Below are 12,894 nucleotides of genomic sequence, written 5' to 3' on the forward strand. Positions count from 1 at the left end.
CAACCCGGTTGGAGGCGGGGCTAGAACTTGACTCAGAGGCGCGCAGGCCTCTAAGGGGCGTGTCCCCGACTGGGAGGCGGGGCATGGGCGGGCTTTGATGACTGGGCGATCAGGCTGTGCTGAGGACAGCCCAGGAGAAGGCCGGGAAGATGGCGGCCTCCTGGAGGCTAGGCTGTGACCCTCGGCTGCTGCGTTGCCTTCTGGGCTTTGGTAGTCGCAGAAGCTCAGAGCTGGTTAAGGGGGCTGCTAGGTGGTCTGTCGGCCGTGGAGCTAGTTGGAGATGGTTTCACAGTACGCAGTGGCTGCGGGGTGAGTGGCCGGGGCTTGCTCAGCTTCTCTGTACCTGAGCAATGGGCCTGGGGCAGGGGCTTTTTGATCGAGGGCCTGAATCTGGGTGTGGCGACGCCCGGAGCTCACCGTTCCCTAATCCTTTTTTCTGGGAGAGGGTCTGCTGACGCGGTCTAGTGCATGCCGCAAAGGGCTTTTTTGGAAGCTAGGAGAACTTGACTCCATCCCTGGCCGCCTGGCTTCTTCGTGACCTTGCCTTGGAATTTGGGTTCTGAGGCCTGTCTCAGGCCGCTTCCCAGTCATATTTCAGGTGTCTTTAGAGTTGGCTACTTGCCCAAGTTTGCTGACATTCAGACGTCATCGTTAGCTGCTTTTATTCATTCTCCTGGCCCGTCTCAGGAGAACTTCGAGGCCACTGGGATTGCTCTAGGCAAGGACTGGTGAAGGATCCCATTTGTAAATGTCAAGACATCATCAGACATAGGTCCGGAAAAATGTTTTAAGCAAAACATGAGCTTGAAAGAGTGAAAATTTAGGAGGGGAGTCTTAGGAAGGTGTCGACTTAAAGACACAACATAAGAGCTGTGAGTTTAAGTTTTATTCGAGGTCTTACTGAGTTTTATAGCCCGGGAGACAGCGACTCAGCTCTGAGCAGCTACTCTGCAGGGGTGGGGGCGGGGGGTAAGCCAGATTGCATATGAATTTTTTTGGCTAGGAAACATGCAGTCAAGCGTATATCTTAGCAAAGATTACTGCCGACCATAACAGATATGTCATGTTAATGAGTTTAATATTTATTATCTTAGTGTTTTTCTATGGATGGGGAGATGTAAGAATCTAGGGTTATTTAAATAATTCCTGAGATGTCCTTTGAACTATCTTACAGCCTGTTTATCCAAAGCAGAGTGCTTCATCTTGAATTCCTCTCAGGTCTCACTTTTGCTTGGCAACTGCTGTGAGTTGTGAATTAACCCTTGTGGAACTGGGCAGTCCTTGAAATTCCTTTTTCTTCACAAAATTTATTATAGAAAGTTGTCATTAAACACAACACGATTCTCCCAGTATTTAATAGTTTGCAATGTAGTGTGCCAGCCATTATTTTCCTTTACAAGAGGGGCGAGTGCATATGTGTGATGTATCATTATTACCTGCCGATCATTCAGTCCCTCCATGTGATGAATTGTAATATAAAAAGTTTGGCGTGGGCATCGCCTATGCTAAAGTTTTTATATTACAATTCATCATACTCTGAGCTACTTGAGGCCTGGGGCGGGGATGTTACATGAAGTTAATGGCATGGTGAGTGCACTGAGATTTTAAGATTTAAGGGAACAATTTAACTTCTTCAGCCTAATGTTTCATAGCATTCCCTGTCTTCTCTTCCCCCAGTTTGTTAAATAATGAACTTTCCTACAGCTGCCAGAGATTCTGTCTGGGGTGGAACTCAGCAATCTACATTTTACAAACAACCTTTGGTGAATTTTCATGTACAAAATATCAACATTTGGTGTTTGATGGGCTACACTTTGAGATTTGCTCTCTTAGAAAATCATGGAACTTTAAAAGCTTACTGTTAGGAATAACTGAGAAAGAATGTTCTTATTAAACAGATACTTTTGAGAATCTTTGAACATTTTAAACCCTCTCTACTGAGAAAGGGGGCAAGTGTTGCATACTCAAAAATGTGCATGCCATTTCAGGGGTTTTGCTTAGACTCAACTTGACAGTCCTTACCTGAGACATCATGACATTTTACCTACCCCTCAACACACTGCGAACAACTTCTCTGTCTGCTTGAACTTCATCTGTAAGGAATCCTAGGAAAGCTGTGTTAGCTTCCTGATGCTTCCCTCTTTGATGTATACAGGACGCTGGTGATTATATTGGGCCCGCCTCAGTGATCTAGGATTCTTTCCCTATTTCAAGATCAGTTTTTCAGTGGTGGTCCTCAGGAGTTTACCTGGTGAGCCGGTGGTTAAAGGACTTCGCTCATGGCTCAGTGGTAAAGAATCTACCTGCAGTGCAGGAGCTGCAGAAGACACAGGTTCGATCCCTGGGTTGGGAAGATCCTCTGGAGGAGGTCATGGCAACCCATTCCAGTATTCTTGCCTGGAGAATCCCACAGATAGAGGAGCCTGGTGGGCTACAGTCCATAGGGTCACAAAAAGTTGGACACGACTGAAGCGACTTAGCATCCACACACTCACACTAACCAGTAGTTTAGATCACACTTCCACTGCACAGGGTGTGGGTTCGATCCCTGGTCAGGGAACTAAGATCCCACATGCTGTGCAGTACGACCAAAAAATAAATGAATAAAAAAATATGCCAAAGTCATTTAAATTTTTTTGAATAAAGGTCAACTGTTTAGCAGTTCTAATCTCTTTTTCAACTTTTAATTCCCTCTTGCCATGTAACATAACATATTCATAGGTTCTGGGGTTAGGACATCTTGGGTGTGGTGGGACACAGGCATTAGTCTATCTACACGAAAGCTGATTATTGTATGTTATTGGATAGCTGTAGCTTATTTGGAAATCTTAGATTTTTTTCCTAATGCTAAGCCAAAATTTGTGTCTTGACTTTTCACATACAGGCTTTTGTTTTGCCATGATAAATATACATGACAATCCTTGAACTATTTGCTTTACAGAGCGTGGATTACGAGGTGTTTGTTGGTTTTTCTCAAGCTTGGTAGAAATTACAGTTTCATAAAACTAAACAACTATTTGGTAGTCTATAGACTATGAATTTGACACAATTACTGAATTATTTCATCTTTCACTTAACTGTCAAGGATTTAAAAATCAGTCAGTTGTGAAGTCACTTGGAATTTCGGTTTCTTTAAAAGGTGTTTGTTGGCAGCATAATTATGAACTTATAGCATATGCCATGTGCTTAGCCCTTCTTAGAATTCCTTATTCACTTCTCACAACCACCTAGTAAAGTTGGCATTATCTGCATTTTTATTGGGCAGAAGATACTAAGGCTCAGAGAAATTAAGTGGTACTTCCAAAGCCACACAACTATAATGGTAATGAACTGAAAAGGAGCCATGTATTTTTTACTCTGTGTTTAACAAATTCTTAATTGTTTCATTCTCTGAACTGCAATGCAGTGTGTATTGAGAGGGTAGAGACTTATTCACCATACTATTACTGAGTGAAGAAATGAGCCCTAGTTGCAAGGTACCTGGTAGCTGCTAAGAAAGTGGTTGGCCTGCTGAAGGAACAGGTTCTGTGTATTCAGGCACATGGCCCATCTAGTCATGCTTCTGGAGATGGAATGCTGTGTTCTGTCTAGGCTTTATCCTTAAAGTATGGGGAGGTAAACAACAGCAGTGTGGTTTCAGTAGTATGTGTAGTGAGCTCTGAGGGGCTAAGTTCAGGATGATAAGGGAGAACTTAAGAAGGCTTCCTGGAGGTGGCAGCCCTTTCAGGCTGAAAGAGTAGCAGACATAAAGGCCCAAAGGCTAGCTGTATCTTTACAGAAGTGCCAAAGCATTTGTAAACCATTTTTCATCACACCCTAGGCATTTAACTTTGAAGAGTTTCCATCGCTGCCCTTTCAGAGAAAATGGCTTAGTTTGGAATTAATTAATAATTAGTTATTGATTATTAATTAATTAGATGTTAATATTGTTGGTTTTAAGTTGTCTCTGAGGAATAACATGTTGAATGTGAAATAACATGAGAGGAGGAAAATAAATGAGGTTCAGTCTTTGTAGTGCTTTGCCCAGTATCTGACTATAGGCCTTGCATTTGTAGATGTTAAATAAACATATCTGGGGAAGCTAAAAATCTTGAAAGTTATTTTTAAAAAACGGGTCTACAGTATTGCATGTTTGCAGCCAGTGAACCAGTCTGTGTCATTTTAGGAGAAAATTTATTGACAACTTTAAAAACTAGGAACTGTTTATCTAAACAGTCTAAATTTTTGTCTTCCTTTGAAAATTTAAAGTTAGGACCTATATGGTGACAGACGATTGAGACTGAGTAATGACTGTTCTCTTCAGGTAGGAAATTACATACTTTCTAGTTGACCATTTTCTCTTTGTTACCTCTCAGCCAGCAAGACTGAATGTCCTTTGAAATTTGTCATCACCTCTAGTTGTTGTTCTTTTCTTGTACTCTTATCTCTATGGAAAGCAGAAAACGGGAGATAGGTTAGGAAAAATGGGAGAAAAGAGTGTGTGAGTGTGTGTATAAAGGAAGAAATTTATTATAGATTTAATATGAAAATGAAGCATGACTGAATCTGAAGAAACTCAAAAGGTGCTGCTAACCCACTTTCTCCTGTTTCCTCTAAGCGTCTGAGTTTTTGATGGTGCTTCTATAACAAGGAGAGGACGTCTTTGTTAAAGAGTCAATGGTGTGGCATGTTGACCTATAACAGACTTCCAGACATTTCTTGAGCAAAGATGGGTTTATTCGGGATCTGCGGAGAAGAGCAGTTTGGGGTCTGCAACCATGGGGAGCCACATGCTAATCCCCACAAGCTCGGGAAGGAGAACTCTTAATACAGAGGGGCAGAGGAAGGTGGGAGGCTACAGTAAGCAAAGCGTCCACGGCTTTCCACTGGCTGAGTCCTCACCAGGAAAGGAGAGGAATCAGTCTTCTTCCTGTTGGGCTTTGCAGTTATTACAGGGTGTGAGAGATCCCCCTTCTGGTCTCCCAACTCTATTTAATTGAAGTTTCTGTTTATTAATTTTCACAGTTATTTTTAATCAAAGCATAAATACTGTTTTAGGCCTGGCTCTAATTAAATCTTTCTACACTGATATTGTTGAGACTATTACTGTTCTTTGAGTTCTTTAACCATGGAAACAGAAACATACAGACTTGCTGAAATAAAGATATAGGATTTCTTAGAAGGGTAGAACACTAGAGTGTCTGGGCCATATCCATTTCTTGTAGGGCTCCCAAAAGTCTGCTGTCTTTTCTCTGATTTACGTTGGTTTTCTCCACACTCGCCAATCTACTCATGGTTTTTCTTTTTCTATCATGTCAACTTGCTTTGCCTTAATGCTGATGCAGGTCCTTACACTCGTTGCTCTTTCAGTTTAGTTCAAGCACACACCACCATTTTTGTGATCTAATTCCAGATTCCCTGGTCAGAGAAGCTGTAGGTCAGCTGTGGTATAGAACACAGGGTTGATTAAATCAAAGACTGCAGTTCGGACATTTCCTTTAAAAGGGAAGTGTGAGTTGGGAATCAATGACGTCTGTTATTCTGACCACTTGATTAGAGTAGAGTAGTGAAGTCCTTCGTTTTAATTGTTTTGGGGTTAAGTATTGACTAGAGAAAATGGATGATCAATTAAGCAAGTCAGAATAGGCTACTCAGTAGTTGAGATCTGTGGTCATCTAAGGAAAACAGAAAGGGGATGAATGAGATCTTAGAAAAAGCAGCAGGAGAATCTGGTAAGATTTGGATTATCAGGAAGTACTTAGTTCTACTCATTGCTTTAAAACTTTTCATTCGCAATACGTAAGTGGGATATTACAAGGAGCCATTACATACTGAACATTCCCTATTTGCCGGGCTTCATTTTAGATTCTTTTCGAACTTCCCTGGTGGTTTGGTGGTTAACGCTCTGCACACCAATGCAGGAAGCACAGGTTCGATCCCTGATTGGAGAACGAAGACCCTACAGGCCACACCGTGTGGCCTGAAAAAAAAAGATTCTTTACCTCTGTCACTTCTAATCATAAGAACCTTGCAAAGGTTAGTTGTGTTTTATGGGTGAAGAGATAGTCCGTGAGGTTTAGTGGTTTGTCCAAGGTTAGTAAGTGAATGACTACCTTGGAACTATGCACATGATACTATACAGAGGAAGAACAGAGGTCCTTGCTTGTTGGATATCTTGGAGTAGACTGACTGACTAATCATGAAGTTGGGAACTGTAGACTGAATATTTGTGTCCTCCCCAAATTCATACATTGTAACCTGATGGGCAATGAGAGGGTATTAGGTGGGGGCCTTTGGCAGGGGCCTGGGTCGGAGTGAGAGGAGCCCTCATGAGTGGGATTTAGTACCCTTATAAAAGAGACTCCAAAGAGCTGCCTCACCCCTTCCACCATGGGAAGACACCACAAGAAGATGTGCTCTGTGAACCAGGAAGTGGGCCCTCATCAGCCACCATACCAATTGGCCAGGATCATGATCTTGGACTCTCCGGCCTCCAGACCGTGAGAAATAAATGTTGTTTCTAAGCCGCCAGTCTCAGGTATTTTCTCATAGCAGTCCGCATGGACTCAGGCACTGGGCAGTGGGATCATCAACTCAGGGCCCGTGTTCACAAGAGAGGGTTACAGCCGAACAGAATCGGGTCTCTGCCAGCCAGAAAAAGTTGGAAAAGTGGGTTTGGGAACAACACATAGCATTTATTGAGAGCTTACCATGTACCATTCCCCTTTCTCAGCCCTTTGTGTGAATTCCCTCCGTGCTTATGACAACTAGTGCTATGCTTGGGTGATAGAAATCTAGTTTCAGCCCAGGCTGCTTGACACCAAAGCTGGTTCTTTCCCTAACCACAGCCTTCTTCATTGCCAAGTAATAACTTGACTGTAGACATCAGCAGAACAGTGTCAGCGTGCTGAAGGTTTGTTCACTCTGTATGTTTTAGCGAACACCTGCTTTTTTTTTTTTATAAGTGAGGCATTTGAGTAATATCTACATTGTGAAATGTTATTTCAGCAGCAGTTGTGATGTCTTAAGTTATTTTAAATAATGTAAGATACTAATCTTCTAGATTGAGTATAAAGGAATTAGGACCATTCAAAAGTTAAAGTATATGTCAGTGTCCTCTCTGTAAGTTTCTAAGATGATCCACTCTTGAACATACCTTATTGTTATCTTGAGCATCATTTGCCTTTTTGACAAAATGTGTAAATCCCCAAACTATTAGTCATATGTTCATTCTTCCACTACACTCTGGAGTGGTGATTTCTTTTTGCCTTTGTTCCAGGATTGCAAAATTAACTGGGATTCCTGTAGAACTTAAATTTTCTAGTTTAATACCAGGAAGACCAGTGCTGCAAGCTGAAACCTCTTCTGAAGTGTTTGGTTTATTTCGCTCAGGAAATAGTTCTGCAGCCATACTGACATACCGTCGGATCACTGAGTGGGTACTAAGTGTATGGAGGAACCAACAGGTTCTGTAAACACAGGGGGATGTATCCTGCCTCTTTATTTTTTGTATTTGGTAAGCAGTCCATTTAGTGTAGCTGGTGGTCTACTAGATATTTTCCTACAATCATGGTCTTTCTTGTATTAGCAAAACATTTCTAAGGAAGAATTAAGGTTGGTAAATTTATAATTCAGGAGCATTTCTTTGGGAATCTCTTAGCACTGATTTTTTTTTTAGAGGGGCATAAATCTATTTGAAAACTGAAAAACTCTTATCACTTCTTCAGAAAAATGCAAAATTTTGTATGTGATTCCAGGGAACTTGTAGATCTCCCTGTAATTTATCTATAATGCCACCTGGTCTCCGACCTGTTACCATGAACATTTTGGTTATTTCCTATAGAAAATAATTGTGCTACTTTGCAAGGGTATTTACCATATCTGAGAACAAGAAAGGTGTTAAGCAAGAATACTGGAGTGGGTTGCCATGCCCTTCTCCTGGGCATCTTCATGACCCAGGGATTGAACCCAGGTCCCCCACATTGCAAGTGGATTCCTTACTGACTGAGCCCCCACGGAAACCCAGAATACTGGAGTGGGTAGCCTATCCCTTCTCCAGGGGATCTTCCCAATCCAGGAATCAAACCAGGGTCTCCTGCATTGCAAGCAGATTCTTTACCAGCTGAGCTACCAGGAAAGCCCCTCTCTGCTCATGCTGTTCGTTCAAATGGAGTAACCTGCCTGTGGTTTGACAATTTTCTTGTTACTTAATGCCACCCTCCTAAATCTTCTTATACAGTCCTGTCAGGGAATGGATGACACTCCAAAAATGGGTAATTTGACTGGAGTTTAATAAGTGACCATTTTTGTGAACTTAGGGTATAGAGGTGGCACAGTACTAAGGGGCTTTTTGAGTAAGGTGCTGTGATCACCCTCAGCTTGAAGAGGCATGGACAAGGAGCACTTCCTGAACTGGGAAGTGGGGAGCCTTTGTGATCTCTGATGGAGCTGTGCCCTTCAGTTAAAGGATCCAGCCAGGTCAGGTGACCCCACAAGGAGGGAGCTGAGGAAATAATCTGAGCTCACTCTCCTCTCTCCTTTTCAGTCTCCTTATGCTTCCTGTTGGTGGAACCCAGCTGGAGGCCAAAGCAACGAAGCCTGTTAGTGTAGCCTGTTTAGTGGTGTTGCGGGGTTGACGAGTAGATCTGTGAGGGCAGATGGGAGACGCCTTGCAGGCCCACCTGACTTACACCCATTAGTCATTACACTTTATACCTCAGGTTTAACACTGATGCCATCAAGTACGGCTCATGTGTATGTGTATGGCAGGTCTCATGCTAAGAGGGGAAGAGAGTGAGTATAGTTTCTACACTTGGAAAAACCACACGAGGCTTCCTTGGACTGTTTCCCTGGGCCAATGCTTTGCCAAGAGCAAGCACAGGCTCTTCATAACTGACCTGATTTTTAATAGGATTTTTCTGTCTACATTTGAAGAACTGAATAGGAATCAAAGCTATGTAGGCTTTTAGGGCACTTTTTATAGGAAGAAGGATGTTGTTTTTGGAGCAGAGGCATCTAATTTGGATTTCTGTGTTGTTGTTTTTTTTTAACTGGTACGCCTAAATCAAGTCATCCTTGATTCCTAACTTTCGCATGCCACATCTGAACTACCAGAAATTCTCATTGGCTCTACCTTTTAAATGTAATCTGACCACTCCTCCCCACTTGTTCCACCAACTAGCCTGGCCCAGGCTACCACCACCTCTAATCCAGTTTATTGCAGGAGTGTCCCAGAAGATGTCCCCGCCACACCCTTGGCCCGGTACGGACTGTTCTCCCTGCAGCTTTCAGAGTGTCACTTTTAAATTATAAACCAGATCATGTTACTCTTCTGCTGAAAACCCTCCAAGAGCTTCTCATTAATCTCGGAAGAAAATCTGAAGTCCTGACTGTGGTTTCCAAGGCCCAATATGATACACACCCCCCACCTGTATGACTTCAGCTCTGGCCGTGCCTCTCCTCACGCTGAGTCCACTCTGGCACACGGCTCCCTCGGTGAATTCTGAACATACCAAGTATGCTCTCAGCTCATTCTTGTGCTTGCACTTTCCTCTGTCTAGAAGGCCCTTCCGTCAGAGATTTGCATGGCTTCTTCCATTCAGTTCCGCTCACTTTGTCAGAGGAAGGCTTCTCTGATGAACCAGGAAAATAGTTCCTCCCCTGCAACTGGTTCCCCTTACCTACCTTCCTTTTCTCGGAAGGAGCTGGTCCTTTACATGCCTTTTCAGTCTCAGGACAAGTATTCTAAGTCAGTAAAGGAGAACAGGTAACATGTTCATGGATATCTTCACTTTGTATTTAAAATCCCATTATTTTAGCTTTATAGTTGAGACCATCTCAAAGCATGTGCAGTTTTTCTTTTCTTTTTTGTCATTATATCCTTGTGAACATAGCTATGCCTTTGGCACTGCAAACAAGTTCAATTTTTTATTGTGTTTGTTTATTTTACTCACTTAAAATTTTTATTTTCATGCCTTTTCATTGTTATTTATATAATGTCAAACCCATTAACCATGTATTAAAGTGTACTGGAAGGTACTATGGCTATGTACTATTAGGTACTAGTCCCAGCATAGTTTTTTGAACTTACTTGACTCACTTTTCATTTTCATTATGTCCTACTCTTTAGCCAAACTAAGCTATGTTTTCTTCTTCTTGGTTTGCATATGATGTTTCCCTAACCTGGAATATCTCTGTTGGTCCCTCACCATGTTTTCTTTGCCTGGCAGATTTTTTAAAATTAAATGTTATTTTTTAATTGTAAAAAAATATATAAAATTTACTATTTTAACTATTTTTAAATGTATGTTTCCAGGGCATTGAGAGCGATCACACTGTTGAATGGCCATTACTGTGGTCTCCAAAACTTTTTCATCATCCCAAACTGAAACTCTGTACCCATTAAACAGTAACTCCCCATTCCCTCTCTACCCAGCCCTTGGTAACCACTGTTCTACCTCCTCTCTGAATTTGCCTGTTTAGGTAGGTATCTCATTAAAAATGGAATCATAAAATATTTGTCTTTTTGTATCTGGTTTATTTCACTTAGTATGTTTTCAAGTTTCATCCAGGTTATTTCAGGTATCTGAATTTCATCTGTTTGGAGGCCGAATCACATCTTATTGGCTGTATATACCACATTTTGTTTATCCATTCATGTATCAGTGGACACTTGGGTGATTTGCACTTTTTGGCCGCTGTGAATAGTGCTGCTATGAACATGGTTGTGCAAACACCTATTCCTGTTCCTGCTTTCATTTCTTTCGGGTATATAGCCAGAAGTGAGATTGCCTCATCTAATAAATGATCATTCAATGTTTAATGTTTTGAGGAACCATTGGGTTGTTTTTCCACAGAAACTGCATTGTTTTACCTTCCCTCTGGTAGTGCACAAGGGCTCTTAATTTCTCCACATCGTGCCAACACTTGTTTTCTGTGTTTTTGATAATAGCCATTCTAACGAGGATGAAGCGGTACTAGCACACAAATCAAGATTTCCTTTCCTGATCAGCTAGAATCTGGTCTCTCAGCCCTTTGGAGTTCTGACAGCACGGTTATCTGCTACCCTCTAGCACTTGTGTTTGTCTTGACTTCCCATTTAAACTATAATCCTTTGAGGTCAGGATTCTGGTCTTCCATGGGTTGAGGGCTAGGACAGCAGGAGCTCTGTAAGCATTTGTTGAATGCCTCATTTGCCTTTCGCTTTAGTAGGCAGTATTATGAGAGCACCACAGGAGGTACATTTGCCAGTGACGTTCATGAGAATTAGGGTTTCAAATGTGCAGTAGAGTTAAAGAGTGTGCTTTAGCAATGAGGACAAGGCCGGATAAGGTAAAGAGTAGAAAGGAAGCCTTCAAGTTTAGGTTGGGAAGGTGAGAGGAACCTGTGAATCTGTCTTTCCTTACCTGAATGAATTGTGAAGTAAGATTATGTGTGTGTGTGTGTGTGTGTGTGTGTGTGTGCGCGCGCGGGGGTCGCTTCAGTCATGTCGAACTCTTTGCAACTCTATGGACTATAGACCACCAGGCTCCTCTGTCCATGGGACTCTCCAGGCAAGAATACTGGAGTGGGTTGCCATGTCCTCCTCCCAACCCAGAGATCGAACCTGTGGCTCTCATGTCTCTGCATTGGCAGGCAGATTCTTTACCACTAACCACCTATGAAGCCCAGGACACCATCATATAGCTAGCCAACTGCATGCCTTCAGAGTTTATCCTCTTAACCATCACTGTGCTGCCTATTAACAGCTAACATTTTTTGAAACTTAACTTTTTGCCAGGCCCCATTGTAATGACTTGACATGTATAACCTCATTTAGACCTTTTTTTATTAAATAATAGCTTATTTTAATACAATAGTATGTGTGTATAATTTAAATAGGCAAATGGTACTAAAAAGCTTATGGCAACACAGTGGATCTCTGACCCATCTTTTCCTACTTCCCTAGTCATCTTCCTCCTTAGAAGCAACACTGTCCTGTGGCATTTGCTCATCTCTCTATGTTATATATTATCTATGGATGACTTCTGATCAGTCATCCCCCTGTTTTCTCCCCCATTCTCCCAATGTAGTTATTTTTCAATTCTTAATTAAATCTATATTTAGTGTTTACACCAGCCAAGTATGCTTAACTGAGAATTGGTGTGTATCATCCCATATTATGACTGTCACCTTTCTAACTTGGCGAGCGTGTGAGGTGAGTGCAATCGTGCTGCAGTTTGAGCATTCTTTGGCATTGCCTTTCTTTGGGATTGGAACGAAAGCTGACCTTTTCCAGCCCTGTGGTCCAAATTTGCTTCCATATTGAGTGCAGCACTTTCACAGCATCGTCTTTTAGGATTTGAAATAGCTCAACTGGAATTCCATCATCTCCGCTAGCTTTGTTCATAGTGATGCTTCCTAAGGCCCACTTGACTTCGCGTTCCAGGATGTCTGGCTCTAGGTGAGTGATCACACCATTGTGGTTATCTGGGTCATGAAGAACTTTTTTTGTATAGTTCTTCTGTGTATTCTTGCCAGCTCTTCTTAATATCTTCTACTTTTGTTCAGTCCATACCATTTCTGTCCTTTATTGAGCCCCTCTTTGCATGAAATGTTCCCTTGGTATCTCTAATTTTCTTGAAGAGATCTTTAGTCTTTCCCTTTCTATTATTTTCCCTATTTCTTTGCATTGATCACTGAGGAAGGCTTTCTTATCTCTCCTTGCTATTCTTTGGAACTCTCCTTTCAAATGGGTTTGTCTTTCCTTTTCTCCTTGCCTTTAGCTTCTCTTCTTTTCTCAGCTATTTGTAAGGCCTCATCAGAGAACCATTTAGCCTTTTTGCATTTCTTTTTCTTGGGGATGGTCTTAATCACTGCCTCTTGTACAATGTCATGAAACTCCTCCATCCATAGTTCTTCACGCACTCTATCAGA

At 42.0% G+C, this 12,894-nt stretch overlaps 1 protein-coding gene across 1 annotated transcript in view; it reads left to right on the forward strand.

Annotated features, from left to right (window-relative positions):
* Positions 1–108: 108 nt before the first annotated feature.
* PDHX (pyruvate dehydrogenase complex component X) overlaps positions 109–12,894 on the forward strand; it is a 71,895-nt gene continuing 59,109 nt past the window's right edge. The window contains exon 1 of the mRNA XM_043481358.1: positions 109–309. Within this exon, the coding sequence (XP_043337293.1) occupies positions 150–309 (160 nt within the window). The 5' untranslated portion in view covers positions 109–149. The remainder of the gene's footprint in view (positions 310–12,894) is intronic.

This window comes from Cervus canadensis, chromosome 11 (genome assembly GCF_019320065.1).
Source record: "Cervus canadensis isolate Bull #8, Minnesota chromosome 11, ASM1932006v1, whole genome shotgun sequence".
In the NCBI taxonomy this organism is placed as follows: Eukaryota; Metazoa; Chordata; class Mammalia; order Artiodactyla; family Cervidae; genus Cervus; species Cervus canadensis.